This window comes from Pan paniscus, chromosome 5 (assembly GCF_029289425.2).
Source record: "Pan paniscus chromosome 5, NHGRI_mPanPan1-v2.0_pri, whole genome shotgun sequence".
In the NCBI taxonomy this organism is placed as follows: domain Eukaryota; kingdom Metazoa; phylum Chordata; class Mammalia; order Primates; family Hominidae; genus Pan; species Pan paniscus.
The window spans coordinates 136,053,126-136,070,136 of record NC_073254.2 but is presented as its reverse complement, the minus strand read 5'-3'; the positions used below and the strand labels follow the sequence as shown (position 1 = coordinate 136,070,136).

The 17,011-nt window shown below is 36.3% G+C and overlaps 1 protein-coding gene across 1 annotated transcript in view; it reads left to right on the top strand.

Annotated features, from left to right (window-relative positions):
• The first annotated feature begins 610 nt into the window (after positions 1–610).
• Positions 611–17,011, top strand: part of FRK (fyn related Src family tyrosine kinase) — a 127,492-nt gene continuing 111,091 nt past the window's right edge. The window contains exon 1 of the mRNA XM_003827562.6: positions 611–1,845. Coding sequence (XP_003827610.4) covers positions 1,502–1,845 — 344 coding nt within the window. The 5' untranslated portion in view covers positions 611–1,501. The remainder of the gene's footprint in view (positions 1,846–17,011) is intronic.

Here is a 17,011-nt window from a genome sequence, read left to right as displayed (position 1 = left end):
TTAAGAAAGAAATTTAAAAAAAGTCTTATAGAGAGATCAGTGACACATCATAAACAAGTTTGCAATGCTGTCTACTAGTATAAATGACCGTACGTTGATCTGCCAGACTCATTGCCCGGCTGTTTTTGCCAGGGCACATATTTGTGAGACAGCTGCTCTGAACTAGGGAAGGTCAAGCAAAAACCACTGCCTGTCTAGAGATGGCTGTCCTGATGTCAGTCTCATTAGTTCCTGAGTTCTTTGCAAGTTAGTTAGTAAGAACTAGCATAGATCTGGAGGTCAAAGTTTAGCAGAAAGAGCCCCCACAGCAGTGTGCAAAGAGCTCTTTTTCTGTTCTACTCTTTTTTTCTCTACTGGTCACCTAGTTGGTGTGTAGCGTGTGTGTGTGTGTGTGTGTGTGTGTGTGTGTGTGTGTTTCCCAAATAGTACTTGAAGGATAGGAAATTCAATGTCTATGGGAAAAAGCAACATTTTGGGTTCTCAGCATTTTAGTCAGCTGCTTTCTTACTTTTCCAGACTGTGACTATTCTTTGAAGCTATTAAAATCTATTCTTGGTAATGAGAAAAGGGAGTGACTTGATGGTTCTTTTCCAATTGCTCTGTGTCTGACAAGAAATACCTAAATACTTTAATTTGCCTTTTTAAATTTCCCTTAGTGGTGGCAAAACAATTCTACTCCTATTTGTCAGGGAAAAAAATCTCTGCCGTGAATTTCAGTGCTGGGAACATAGCAAGACAAAAAGCTACCTGGGCTAGCCTGTTTCTCCAGGATGAAACAAAAGGAATATAGATTTTAGCGGCTGCTTTAACAGTTTGGTAAAGGATCTGGTCTATCTTGGGTGTGGGAGATGGGAGGGGTAAAGAGGTCAGAATCCCATTTAGATCACAGACAGAAAGAAACCAGGAAGTAAGGGGAAATTATTACAGTCTGTTCATAGCTCAGAATGTTAAAGGCAACAGCCTCTGCTGGTTGGTTATTCATTAGCAAAAAGGAGAGAGCCGTCCAGATCCGGACTGGTCGAAAGACAGGAACAGACTTGAAACGGGGAGAGCTCCTGGCGAAAGCAAGACGTGGAGGTTTTACCAGGGGTTAGTAGCTTCCTCTTGCTAACTTTTTATTGGGACAAAAGGCAAGATGGCACCATTCTGTTCTCAGATATTTGTCTAAATAAAGCCCTTTTAATTTTATTTTATTTTTGTTGTGGGATTCTTAAGCAGATAAGAAGAAAAGACACCTTCCTAGTGAGCAGCTGCCCAGCTCCTGCTCAGTTTTGCCTCGGGGTAGCACCTCCAGCCACAGAAAGCAAGCCGGTAAGTCTCTCCAGGTAGGACTTGCTGCAACCCAGCTGCTGGACTGATCTGAAACGGGACTTTGCATACTCTCCGAAGTATGGTGAGTTGGTGCTGACTTCAAAGTTGCCTGGTGAAGGAAGAGAAGGTGGATCGCAGAGACTAAGGGGAGAGGGAGAAGCCCTGCTCCTCTTCTCCCCACCAAGGCACAATGAGCAACATCTGTCAGAGGCTCTGGGAGTACCTAGAACCCTATCTCCCCTGTTTGTCCACGGAGGCAGACAAGTCAACCGTGATTGAAAATCCAGGGGCCCATTGCTCTCCCCAGTCACAGAGGCATGGCCACTACTTTGTGGCTTTGTTTGATTACCAGGCTCGGACTGCTGAGGACTTGAGCTTCCGAGCAGGTGACAAACTTCAAGTTCTGGACACTTTGCATGAGGGCTGGTGGTTTGCCAGACACTTGGAGAAAAGACAAGATGGCTCCAGTCAGCAACTACAAGGCTATATTCCTTCTAACTACGTGGCTGAGGACAGAAGCCTACAGGCAGAGCCGTGAGTAGTACAAACTTATACTTAATTTCTGAACTCTCTGAGGGCTGGGTAATGAGTTTTCCTTTCTACTTCTCTACAACCCCCTAATGTCCAAAGAGTTGCCTAAAAAGTATGAGGAAGTACTGGCAAGAAACCACTAATTGAAACACACCTCCCCCGCTAAGTGAGTGTGAAACTGGCCAGTAATTGTTGTTGAGATGACTTCAATTACAGTATGTACACCCACAGGTCCAGGGTGTATTTTCAAAATAAACAAAGGATGTGTTTAATACTGTACCTTCTCTTTGGCTGTAAAATAACTCATGCCTCACTTTAACAATAAAATTGCATTTTGTTTGAAGGTAAATTATAAGACTTCCCTTAATGATATTCTCAAATCTAAACTTCAGATCCTTTTTTTAAAAAAAAACTTTTGAAACATTCCAGGGTAATATATCAACTCTAGCCCTAGCTCTAATCCTAATCCCTTTCATTCTGATGGGAATATACAGGGCTAATGTAGAAGACAACACTTAGAAGATACTAATGTTCTCAGTGACATCATGATATAGATTTTTTTTTAATTCCCAGATCCTGAGATATGCTACCCAAATTATGATATCTTTTGGTTTTTATTATGATTAGAAACTGGCCAGCTACAGACATTTGGTAAATTTTGATAGGAAAAAGGACAACAACTCCTTGAAGAGGAGACAAAGACTTTATCCTGGTATTTGAATGAAATATGAATTATAGTGCAACAAAAGAGGAAAGTTTTTATGTACTTATTCACCCATCCATCCATCCATCCATCCATCCATCCACCCACCTACCACCCCTCCAAGTGCCAGGCATAGACAGTAGTGGGCCTGGTGAGTTGGGGAGGGTAAAGGAGATTATTCTAGTAGTGACTGAATACAAAGTGGATAAAACATAGTCTTGACAATGGATACTTGGGGTCTGGTGGGTTGGGAAGCAAATGGAGACTGTCATTGGCCCTGATCTCATTGCTTCCTGAATCCAGTGAAACCTTAGACTGGGAATGTCTTTCAAAAAATGGACTCATTTTATAGAATGGTTTCTTTTTTTTTTTTTTTTATATGAAGGGAGGTTTGACGATTTTTGAGTTTTGAGATTCTTTTCAATGCCAAGAACCTATAAATGTTTAGAAGGGTCTTAATTTATGCTTAAATAGAAATGAATTGAAATATACTTTTAATGAATGGAATTGATCAGTTATCAAGTGGGAAAATCACCTGTGTGAACATTTGCTTTCTGTGATAATCTACAGGAAATATCTTTATATATTGGATACACTTATGTGCATTTATCTGTTTTCACTACTTTATGATTTCTATGTCCTGTATGGCATTATGCATATTTTATATTTGGCATAACATGTATATTATAATAATAATATATTAATGTTTCATGCCTTGAATTCATAATCTGTTAGTTTTAAATATATTCAACTCATATAACTACTTAGGACCTCAATTTCCTCATCTGCAACTCTCTGGGGTTGCCATGACCAATGGATTTCCTGACTATCTGGGAACAGGAGCTCTTATGTTCATATGTAGTGGTTCAGTTACATTCATGCTTGACTATATTAGAAATGCTGAAGAAAGCAAATTGACTGAAACAAGTCAAGCAATCTGAAGGTATCATATTCTGGGTAAAAGGCTTGAGAGCAGTGTTCTTATTAATTTAGATTTTCTTCGCCTACAAACACAAAATAAGGCAACTAAATTATTATGGCTATTTTTGATTCTCAGAGTCATTTGTAGCCAATAATATTTTTTCCCTCTGCACATTACCTTGACCTTTCTTCTTGGAATTGGTTCTCAGCAGCATTCCTACCTGTCAGTACCATTCTAGATCTCTGTAGTTAGCTTTCCTTGGGATCTTCACATCCACTGGAATCAAAAACATGATGCCCAGAAAATGCTGCCACTCTGCCTCCTGGCTGGAACAGGCTACTTGTTTTCTTTTAAGTGCACACCATGGTCTTCACCTGTGAACCTGGCTTACTTCTGAAGTTTCTTGTCACCGTAAGGCAAAATTGCTTCAATACTCTTAGTGCAAGTAGCTGTAGCTTCTAGAATTCCCCTCCATCTCAAATAGAAGCGATTTTTACTGAACAGCCTTCCGCCTGAGTGTGTCCAAGTGGCTCACACAGTACTTTAACACTTGAAGAATTATATAAAAACAACTTATTTTAATATTTTTTCTTCAGTGAGTTTTTTCAAAAGTCTATTTTTTTCTCCTGAATGCTGTGAAAATTAACATAATTTTTTAAAATCATGAGCTCAGTAGGTAGACTTAAGGAAAGATTATTGTTTATATCCACATGTATGGGTTGAGTAGGCAATGGGAAACCAATGAAAGCTGTCATCTAATTCCTAATTAGACCAGTTTAATGCAATGTATGTTAGTATTTGTGTTTTTATGTCTTCACTTTTGATGTGCATCTGTAAGAAGAAACTGCAAATACTTCTGGAGTTATTGGTGCCAGGGAAAATTAGTTTAAGGCTTTAGTTTGCAGTTTGTTTGTTTTCTTTTATACTTGGAAGTAGAGATGTTGAAAAACAAACTATCGTTTAAAAAGCCCAATTTACTAATTCTTATCCCACTTAGAAATGCTTTTCACCTTTACTGAATATCTTCCACTAAGTGATATAATAAACCAATTCTTGAAGATTTATTTTGTCTTTATGAAGAATCATTAGATTTATCTTATCTTCGACTTGAATTTATTCCTAGCTCATTTTAGAGATGAGTCTTTTTCTTCAACATCTTCAATGTGAAATCCCTCGAAAACCTTGCCCTTAGGGTCTTATTAATCAGAACTTTCTTTAATATTTTATTTATGGTGTTTTTAAAGATATAAAGTTCACATAAAAAATAATGATGTGGAAATAACATATAAATATTAGAACCAAAAGTAATGGCTTTAAATTTCATTGCTTTAATTGTAAAAAATTCAAGTATTGCAAAATATTGATTAAAAAGCAATATGATCAGCAATAATATTAGACATAGCATCATTTATCTGCGAAGAGTTTAAAAAGTTTTTTTGCTTAGGGAGGATCACCTGTGTCCAGGAGTTCAAGAACAGGCTGAGTAACATAGTGAGACCCAGTCGCTACAAAAAAATTAAAAAATTAGCTAGGCATGGTGGCACAAACCTGTAGTCCCAGCTACTCGAGAGAGTGAGGCTGGGGCAGGAACACTGCTTGAACCTGGGAGGTTGAGGCTGCAGCAAGCTATGGTTGTGCCACTGCACTCCAGGCTGGGTGACAGAGCCAGACCCTATCTCGAATCCCCACCAACCAAAAAAAAACAAAAACCAAATGAACAATTGTTTGCTTAATTGTTAAAGTGTACCTTAGGTGTTGTCTAATATACTTTTGTGTTAAATTGAACTAGGGTCAGAGATGAGATCAGTTTAATCTCCCAGAAAGGGGATTGGTAGGAGGGGAATGGGGTGGACATAATCACATAAGCCAGCCACTGATGATTTCTGCTTCGCCAACTTGACCACGCAAGCCAAGGGCAGCAGTTGAGATAGCTGATTTGACTCCCCTTTGCATGTTAAGTTTAAGTTATGATAACAACAATAAAATGTGATGCTGAACTTCTGACTCCATACACTTCTCAAAGACATAAATGAAGATTCTATTAAGAAAATTAGATCACTACAATCATCTCTAAAGTTTATTGTTTATTAAGCTCCACATTTTTCTAGGTCATATTCTTGTGTATCTTCTTACTTGTGAATCAATAATTTTGTCTTAAGTCCATTCTATAGGCCTGGTATGGTGCTAAGTGAATGACTCAGCAAAGGCAGAGGAATTAGTATTTGCTTTGTTATATATATATAATTTGGCTTTATGTTAAGAAATATTTCCACACTTATGTGTGAAACAATAAAGGCCATAAAGTTTATTTCTATCTCCTAAATTTGAGCATGGCATACCTTTGTGGGTAGGAGGGCTAGAGGAGCCACCCATACTGACCTACGATGGTGTCTTTGTATCTCTTGTTAGCACTTTAGCAGGGGAAGAAGCAAAGTACTGGATTTTGTAGAAAGTTTTTCTTCTCCTCTTATTACTGTGAAAGGTAGGTAATTTCCAATTCCTCATCTATTCATCATTTCAGTGGCTTCCTTGAAAAAGAAAGCAAGAATAAATATTTGTAACTTGTAGTTTTGTTGGTAGTTTATGATTATGGTATAAAAATGTTAGAATGTTCTGAAGTATAAAAGTAATGGGATTTTTCTCCATGTATTTAGGCCATATTTTCCTGCTTGTGCTGCTCTTTAGTGTGTCAGACTAGAGTTCTTTGAAGATTTTATCTAACCTATGATGATTGCCATTGTCGAGCTTGAAGAAAGCAGCATGGTGAAACAAAGTGGTATATTCTTGGAAAGATTCTTATATCACCGTTTTAAAATAGAGTGAGGCTTTGCTATTTTGTCATTTGAATGCTGTGGAATTTAATAATTATTGAATACAAATTATACATAGTGTGCCTAATCATTTTCAACTTAAATGTCAGCAGATTTTTTTCTTAGCTGGGATATGAGACCAGCTTTTGCATTTTAATTATAGGTATAGAAACAATGTGGTTTTAAAAATTAACATTACCCTTAATACATTTTAAAAGTCATCAGAATATTCATAATCCACTCTGACATAATAGATGTTATCTACTTTGAGAAGTTTGAATTATTAAAAGTCACCAGTGTGCGATCAGTTCCACAATTGTTCTTTATCTAGATCATTTATTTTGTTCCCTTTGTGTAAGTTGTCAGGGAAGACTAAATGCCCATGTGTCAAAATGAAAATAATACCTAGTAATAAATGCCTGAAAATAATGCCTGGCATTTCTGAGTTCTCTCCTCTAAGACAAAGTATACTTACTATAATTTTAGAAATGAAATAAAAAGGTATTTATATATATAAATAACACTATATTTATAAAATATAGTATTATAATATACTATATTATACTATATACTATATAATATTATATAGTATATTATAATGTATAATATACTATTATATATTATATAATATATAATATTATATAGTATATTATAATGTATAATATACTATTATATATTATATAATATATAATATTATAGTATAATATAATATATAATATACTATATAAATAATACTATATTTATAAAAAATACACTATAAATATACATATGGTTGTTTATCAAGTGTTTTGGATTAATCAAGATAAAAATTTTAGCACAAATCATTTAAGTCAACCAAAAGCATATTTAAATGCCATGAGATTAATTAGTGTTACTGTCCCCATCCTTTATTTTTCACCATATGTTATTTATGATGATGTAAAATAAGAATATGACAAATACGTTTTTAAAATAATTTATCAAAAAATTTCATCTCAGGTATAACATTATATGACTTCATGTTAATATAATTGTACTGTTTATGTTAATATAACTAACTCAATTTGTTATATAATAAATTTTTACATAAATTGCCACTATTTTTAAGAAAAATAATTAACTACTAAATTAGAATATATTTCATAAAAATAATAGCAAAATCATAGATGTGAAGAAAAGAGCAACCAATTCAACTATGTTAAAATCCCAGCTGAAGTTTAATTAATACCTGTGTTAAGTAATTAATAGCAGTAAAGCTTGATTACATGCATCTCAAAGTACCTTTGAGAACCAGTGAAGTGACATAGTATGGCATCATTAAAATGAGTTAGGAGTCTTTTCTAGGAAAAGTAGCAACATTGATAATACTTTAAAATTTCCAATTGCAATATGTCATTCAGAATCACTCTTTAGTAAAAGTATTGATTATTTTTGCTTTTCAGGTTTTCTACAAATTACTAACAATGGGAAAAATCTTATGTGAGTGAAATAAATCATTAACTACTGAGCTCCAGTCTTAAAGATTAGAACCCAAATTTTAACTTGATCAAATTTATTCTTTGAAAAGAAAATGTTCTGTTGGATTCAAATTGGTTTACTTTTGTTCAAATGAATTAATTTAATTCCATGGTTTGTCTCTGCAGATACATCCTAGTGTTGCTTTTTGATGAATAGAAGTCAAGAATCTCACCAAACTGAGATAGTCAAAGTAGACACAACCTTCTATACAGTAAAGCAGGACTAAATTCTTTTGGCAGCTACTATATGCTGTGCACTTTCATTGTTCTTGAGGTTACCAAAAGAGGAAAAACCAACAAAACTTTGCCTCAATTAATTCTTGTTGCAGCTCAGAAAATTCCCTTCAGATTTTCTAACTACCAATACAATAGTGAGAATCTATATGGACAATATAAATAAGAGCAGCCTTTGGGTTCTTCTGGTGAATGTTTCAACTAGATCCAAACATTAGTGTATAGAGTTTTACTGAAATATAATGCTGGTTACCCTTTTTGACCTAGCCTATGGTATGCCTAAGAACATAAAATATAGGCTCAGATGATCTAGATTTGAATTTGACTCTGTAATGTCTTAGCTGTGTGAGCCTGAGCAAATTACTTGACCCCTCTGCCTCAGTTTCTCATCTGTTAAATAGGAATCACAGTGACACCTATCTTATAGGATCATTATGTGACATAAATGAGACTGTGCAGAAAGGGTGCACTGCAGAGAACCTGACACATAGTAAGGTTTAATAAATATTATGTTTCATATAGTTGGCAGCTCCTCTTTTACTTCTGTCTAAATGGATCATACTTTACACCCCCACTCTAGTCTGAGCTCACAATATTCTTTCCCTGTAACAGGTGTCCTGGACATTGAGTGTCTTTCAGTCTTCGACCGTCTGCACTCTCCCTCACCTGCAGCCTTGGTTTTCAGATGGGCTATTCTCTCTGCCTATAACCCTCTCCTTCCTCTTTTTTTTCCTGACCAGCTTAACTTATCCTTCAAGTCTCACCCTATTTGTTCCTCCTTCCCCAAGCCTTTCCTGACATACTAGACTACATGAGGTGTTCCTGCCTAGAGTTGTTAGCACCCTTTTTCTTTACTGCTAATTTATTTTCTGCAGTGCTGTAAACTATGGATGTGGGTAGTGGAAAGGTGAGCCATTGCTCCTCCCAGAGCTTAGTATGATACCTATGAATAATAAGCAGTGATTGGGTAGATGAATAACTAAATGAATGATTGCTTATCTACAAATCTCAGGTCTTTTAAAGAGCAGCCCACAGAGACACCTCTTCTTTAACTGTTCCTCTCTGAATTGCATTTTTACCTACCAGAAAATTCTACATTAAAGGCATAAGCTATTTTTTATTCATTTCTCAATGAAATTGCTCACGCCTTAATATTTGGTTAGACTCACAGTCATAAAAGCATAATTCCCAGGTTCTCAGAAATTAGTTGCTCTAATCCACCTCTGGGGAGAAAATACTTAAGAGTCGTAGACCAATTCAACTATTCTTTGTAATGTAGACTGAATATCAAGTCAGGAACAGACTGTAAATCTCATTGAAATGGCGTCTAAAAATCACATATACACATATTAAACCATACTATGGTTATATTTAAAGTAGAGGATTTACTGGCTAGAGCTTTTAAATGGAGAGCAAATGTAGATCCAATTTACAAAATTAATGTTGTGGAGCCAGACTTGTAATTTCAGTTTTTATGCTCAATATACATAATTTCTAATTATTATGTGTATGAAATATTTTTCAGCTTACATAAGCTGAAAGTCTGACTCTTTACTGAATATTAATAGATTTTTACTGTACATTCTAACATTACCAAAAAATAATTTTATCTTCTTTTTACTAGTTTTCTCACTAATTAACTACTAATTTCTCTGCAGCATTCTCTGACTCCCATTTTAAATATGGGTTCTTAGCTCTTCTTAGCATTGAAAGGATTGAGCCAGTTTCCCTAGGGAAGGTAGTTATATAGATTAATAGCAGTTTTAACGATATTGCAGGGTTCCTTACAGATATTTTCCTAAAGCCTGCAACTTTAGTATTAGTTTATATGGCTGTTCCCTTGAAGATTAATGTAACAGAAGAAATTTGCTAAAATGCGTAGATGCAAATGTAGATCATATACTCTGGATCACCTACTTTATTGCTTATTTGGATAAATTCAGATACTGTCATAGACTGTCCCTTGTGTAATATCTTTCTGTCATGATGCCATTTTTTCTACAGTTTTTTAGTTGAATATTTTTCTATTTACCAATTGAGTCGATTGAATGTCAGATTCTTTCATGTTTTTATTAACATATTTTTAATATTCAGATGGTGCATTTTATAGTGCCTTTAAATTCAGACTAAATTCTCAATCAAATACTTTTTTCATGATTTCTGTGCCTTTTTATGGGTAAAATAAAAATGCAATTCAGTAAATTAATAGGAACTTTTGAACTTTATACTAGGTATCTTACTTGAAAGACATTTAGAATACTATTTCATAGTAAATATTCCTGTTAACACAAATGTTGTATACCACATTGGCAGCATGATTTGGATGATTCAGAAGATCCCACTTTAAGGTTCCTCTGAAAGGCCAGTATTGTTGATAGCTATAAGGTAATTGTAATGCTATTTTGATCTCACATATATCTTTTTACCATTTCTGAATAATAATTAATTCTGACATACCAAGACACCACCCTGCAACTTCCAGCATTGTGCTGCCTGCAAAGTCACTGCTAGAGAATAATTTCTGGATACTCCTAGTTGCACTTCTGAGAAGCAGGATTCAGGACACTTTCTCCAGTGTCTTTTCACCATTTCTGGTCATTGAAGAAAATAGTTTCTATGAGATTCAGTTATCCATTCAACAAACTTTTTGTATGTATTTACTCTATTAAAGACACTGTTTTTGTGTAGTGGGAGATATGAAAATTAATAAGACAATACTCTTCTCCAGAGAATTTTACAGTTTCAGGAGGTAAGATTAGTAAACCAAGAATGTTGTGACAATGCCCTTTGTCAAAAGCACATCAAGAACACATCTGTAGTGTTTTATTATTCATTGCAGGGAAGGAGAACACACATGGTGAAGAGTAGAGCACTTCAGTAAGAGGGTGTTAGATAGGGCCCACTATTAGATCTAGGGATGTGACTTTGGGGAGATTTTAAGGAAGCAGGCATTGCTCTGTTTTGGATATTGTTAAGAAATGGGAATAACTGTGTAATTAGGTATTTAATAAATCTTATTGAGAAAGATGGAAGATTAGTTTGGGAATAAAGCTAGAATTGGTTAAGAAACATCAGTCACTCAGGTTAGCCAAGATAAGTAGATGTTTGGTCATTTTTTAGGATGGACAATATCCATGTTTTTGTGGGTGTTGAGACTTGATTATGGAATGATCTGATCTTGTTTTTGTCTTGATCCATCATAGTCACAGTGTAGCCTCGTCTGAAGTTGATGTTTTGTGAGATTATTTATGTTCAACAGAAGACAGCAAGGTCTAGCCGTTAAGTGCCAGTCCAGGTCCAGGATGTCAAGAGTTAATTTTCATTTCCTCAGTTAGCATAGACAGATGCTGATAAATGCCATAAGCGTGTCACAAACTGTCTGCCATGTAGTGTGCATGTAAAAAACAATGTTCAACTCATGAATGAAGACACAAATAGTTGGAAGAATGAGTGCAGAGATAGAAGAGATCAGTCCTGATTTGGGGGAAATCATACCTTCCTTTCAGGGTTCAGCTCATATGACCCTTTTCCTAAAAGTTTTCTAACCTTCATAGAAAGAATTCTTAATTTATTTTGTTTTCCCATGATTTTGTATTTATTGTTAGGAGAGCAATGGTCAGGGATAACTGACATTTACTGAGAGCATACCATTATGTCACTTACCATACAAATAACTTAACTTGCATTGTCTTATATTATTATCCTATGAGACAGATGCTTTTATTACCCCCATTTGCAGATGAGGAGACTGAAGCTGAAAGAGTTTAAGTAAACTGCTTATGTCAACACAATTAGTAAATGATGGAAGTGAGATTTATCTGCCTCCAGCTTGCTCTCAGAGCCTGTACTTTTATCATATAACAGCTAGCTATAAAACTTTTGTCTTATAAGGCTGTAAAGTCTTTGATTGCCTGGAAAACTATGCAAGACTCTTTGTGCCCCAGAGAATTTATAATATCATAAAGTGAGACTATCTATTTTCTCCTGAGATTGTAAATTTCCTGGAGCAGAAAGACTGTCTTATTTAGTTTTACTCAATGCTTACCAAGCTGAATTTCTAAAAGCCTAGAGAGATGAACAATTTAGTACAATTCCTTGAATAATATACAGGAGGGAAAGTAAAAGTGTATTTGGGGAATGGCAAGTTGTAGAGTTTAGCTGAAGCATTCATGGAGAAGAGCAATGGGAAACAAATCTGGAAAAATAGCCAGGAACAAGTTTTGGAAAAGAGCATGTATGATAGTTTAAAGAGTGGGTTTTATCTAATGGGAAATAGAAATAGATAGAAGGCAGGGCTTTGAAAAGACTACGAGGAGGTAGGAATGGATTATAGAAGAGATAAGCTAATTATAGAGAAGTATAGTGAAATTATATTTCAAAGGTCCATGGCTTGAGGTTATAAGGGCTTAATTTTAATTTGTGGTACTGTTAAAAAAAAAAAAGAAGTGCAGGGATGTGAACAATCCCAAGAATAAGAATCAAGAAGACTTAAGGGGAAGGAAAATAACATTTTTGAATACATTCAATGCGCTAAGCATACAAAACTAATTTAATCCATCTAATAGCTCTGCAAGGCAAATTTTCTTATCACTATTTTTAGGGCAAGGAAATTAAAGGTAAAATTTAAGTAAATTCATATATTCTTATTTGGTAAATGGTAGAAGTAAAACTACAAATTAGATGTAGAAGAGGAGAGGAGAAAGAGACTGACACAAAAAATATGTAATTTGGGGGCTCAGCATGGTGGCTCATGCCTGTGATCCCAGTACTTTTGGAGGTTGAGGTGGGAAGATCACTTGAGCCCAGGAGTTTGAGACCAGCCTGGGCAACATGGCGAGACCCCATCTCTAAAAAAAAATACAAAAATTACCTGGGCCTGGTGGTGCTTGCCTGTAATCCCAGCTACTCAGGAGGCTGAGGTGGGAGGATTGCTTTAGCTGGGAGGTCAAGGTTACCGTGAGCTGGCATCTCACCACTGCACTACAGCCTAGGTGAAAGGGCAAGACCCTGTCTCAAAACAACAAAAAATGTAACTTGGGACCAGGTGAAACATTAAGATAAATACATGTGTCATATGGTAATTTTTATTGAAGCAGACAAGGAAGGAATGGTTGAAACAGAGAGGAAGATAATACATTCAATTTTAGTTCATGTCGAAATTGAAGCCCCAGTAGAACATCTCAGTGAAAATGTCCAAAGGAAATTTAGAAACACAAAAGTCAAGGCAAAGAGCCAACTCTATTCTGTAAAAATGGATTTTGAAGCATTCACACCAAGGTATTATAGATGTCACAGTAATATAAGAACTGCAGAATATTTTAAACTTCACAAGGATTCTAAGAATCAATGAGAGTCTAACAGGAGCAATGAGGCAAAGATCAAGTCTTTAGATTTAAATAGCTGTAGTTTAGGTGAATAAGTGGTGTGTAAGTTGTAGTAACTGTCCCATCTTTTTGTGCTTCCTTGCATCTGCATTCTTGGGGTAGTCTCCTCCCACACTCATTCTTGGCTTTGCCAAATCACGTGCTTTGGCCAATGGGACAGTTGCAAATGTGACAAAAGTGGAGACTTAAAAAGCACTTGCACATTGGAGTTTTCTTTCTTAGTTCTCTTGGAGTCCTGCAACTGCCATAAAAATCCTAAGCTAACCTCCAGGAGGAAGTGAGACTATGTGAAGAGATGTCCTACTGGCCCAGCTGACTCATCAGCTGACTGAGCAAGCCCAGCTAAGATCAGCAGATACTATCCCAAAGTGGTAACCTTTAGACTCATGAGCTAATTAAATAGTTGTGATGGAACAAATCCTAACTAATACAGGGAAGAAAAAGGGCCACTGAAGAAAACAATGATGAAAAATTCATCAAAGTGGAAGCAAATCAAAGCATCTTTTTCAAAGCAAGGAGATAGAATGTCAATAAAGAGGTTTTGAGTTAAATGCTAAAGAAAGGTCAAGGTACTGAGGAAGAGGGAAAGACCATTAGGTTTGCTGGATAATTATTTGGTGACACTAAAAGCAGTTTCATAAAGTAATGATGGGTGATAGCCTGTAGAAAAGAGAATTATAAAGGGCAACTGCCTGCTCTGTCTGGAAGTCTTCAGTGACACATTTAGGCTGGGTTGAACCATAGGAAAAGAATTGTATGGGAGGGCTTCACATGTGGAACTTAGGTCCATCCTGATAATCAAAGCTGAGAGAAAACAAAAGCAAAAGAGGCAGTGGATCCCAGCACTTTGGGAGGCTGAGGTGGGTGAATCACTTGAGGTCAGGAGTTCGAGACCAGCCCGGCCAACATGGTGAAACCCCATCTCTACTAAAAATTAGCTACAAAATTAGCCAGGCATGGTGTCACATGCTTGTAATCCCAGCTACTTGGGAGACTGAGGCAGAAGAATCACTTGAATCCGGAAGCTGGATTAGCCAGGCATGGTGGCACATGGTTGTAATCCCAGCTACTTGGGAGACTGAGGCAGGAGAATCACTTGAATCTGGAAGGTGGAGATTGAGCCACTGCACTCCAGCCTGGGCAACAGAGCAAGACTCCATCTCAATTAAAAAAAAAAAAAGAGGAAGTGGAACACAGCTGCCTCCATCTCTGGGTAGAGTCTGCAGTTTCCTAAAAAAACTACAGATGTCTGGTTGTGATTTATCAAAGGCTTGACCCTTTCTACGGCATCAGATTTGGTAGGTATTCAGTATCCCCTGGTGGGTTAGATATTTGGAGGTTGGAGTAGAGTGAGGCTAGTTTGAAGGTTCATCTTTAGCTCCATGGATTTGGCCTTCCCAAATTTATTAGAAAAATTCATCAGTTTTTGTCATGGGTGACCTCTCACATTTTGAGGTCATGTTGTGGGAAGAATGAGTTCAGTCCTAGGTCTTAAAGTAGAGGCAGCAAATATATATATATGTATATAAATATATATACATACATATATATATGTAACTCATGAAGAAGTTTGTGAAGGAAACTTCACAATACAGATACAGGTAGTAGATTATGGGGGCATCAGGACCACAACTTGGAAATGCTGAGTCAGGGGTACTTGAATATTTAATTATAAACCTTGAATCTACATTTTTAATATCTTTCCCTCCCTCTGGTATACTAGTAGTACTATTTTAAAAAAGAAAAAGAATGTGCTCAGATCTATCTATTCAAGGAATGTTTATTTTTCTTCTTATTATTATACTTTAAGTTCTGGGATACATGTGCAGAATGTGCAGGTTTGTTTCATAGGTATACACGTGCCATGGTTGTTTACTGCACCCATCAACCCATCACCTACCTTAGGTGTTTCTCTTAATGCTATCCCTCCCCTAGCCCCCTACCCCCCTGCAGGCCCTGGTGTGTGATGTTCCCCTCACTGTGTCCACATGTTCTCATTGTTCAATTCCCACTTATGAGTGAGAACATGCAGTGTTTGGTTTTCTGTTCTTGTGTTAGTTTGCTGAGAAAGATGGTTTCCAGCTTCATCCTTGTCCCTGCAAAGGATATGAACTCATCCTTTTTTATGGCTGCATAGTATTCCATGGTGTATATGTGCTACATTTTCTTTATCCAGTCTATCACTGATGGGCATTTGGGTTGGTTCCAAGTCTTTGCTGTTGTGAACAGTGCTGCAATAAACATATGTGTGCATGTGTCTTTATAGTAGAATGATTTATAATCCTTTGGGGATATACCCAGTAATGGGATTGCTGGGTCAAATGCTATTTCTGGATCTAGATCCTTGAGGAATCACCACATTGTCCTCCACAATGGTTGAACTAATGTAGACTCCCACCAACGGTGTAAAGCATTCCTATTTCTCCAGCATCTATTGTTTCCTGACTTTTTAATGATCACCATTCTAACTGGCATGAGATGGTATCTCCTCATGGTTTTGATTTGCATTTCTCTAATGACCAGTGATGATGAGCTTTTTTTCATATGTTTGTTGGTTGCATAAATGTCTTCTTTTGAGAAGTGTCTGTTCATATCCTTCACCCACTTTTTGATGGGGTTGTTTGTTTTTTTCTTGTAAATTTGTTTAAGTTCCTTGTAGATTCTGGATATTAGCCCTTTGTCAGATGGATAGATTGCAAACATTTTCTCCCATTCTCTAGGTTGCCTGTTTACTCTGATGATAGTTTCTTTTGCTGTGCAGAAGCTCTTTAGTTTAATTAGATCCCATTTGTCAATTTTGACTTTTGTTGCCATTGCTTTTGGTGTTTTAGTCATGAAGTCTTTGCCCATGCCTATGTCCTGAATGATATTGCCTAGGTTTTCTTTTAGTCTTGAAGTCTTTGCCCATGCCTATGTCCTGAATGGTATTGAGTAGGTTTTCTTCTAGGGTTTTTATGATTTTAGGTCTTACGTTTAAGTCTTTAATGCATCTTGAGTTAATTTTTGTATAAGTTGTAAGGAAGGGGTCCAGTTTCAGTTTTCTGCATATGGCTAACCAGTTTTCCCAACACCATTTATTCAATAGGGAATCCTTTCCCCATTTCTTGTTTTTGTCAGGTTTGTTAAAGATCAGATGTTTGTAGATGTGTGGCATTATTTCTGAGGCCTCTGTTCTGTTCCATTGGTCTATATATCTGTTTTGGTAGCAGTACCATGCTGTTTTGGTTACTGTTGCCTTGTAGTATAGTTTGAAGTCAGGTGGCATGATGCCTCCAGCTTTGTTCTTTTTGCTTAGGATTGTCTTGGCTATGTGGGCTCTTTTTTGGTTCCATATGAAATTTAAATTAGTTTTTTTCTAATTCTGAGAAGAAAGTCAGTGGTAGCTTGATGGGGATAGCATTGAATCTATAAATTACTTTGGGCAGTATGGCCATTTTCACGATATTGATTCTTTCTATCCATAAGCATGGAATGTTTTTCCATTTGTTTGTGTCCTCTCTTATTTCCTTGAGCAGTGGTTTGTAGTTCTCCTTGAAGAGGTCCTTCACATCCCTTGTAAGTTGTATTCCTAGGTATTTTATTCTCTTTGTAGCAATTGTGAATGAGAGTTCACTCATGAT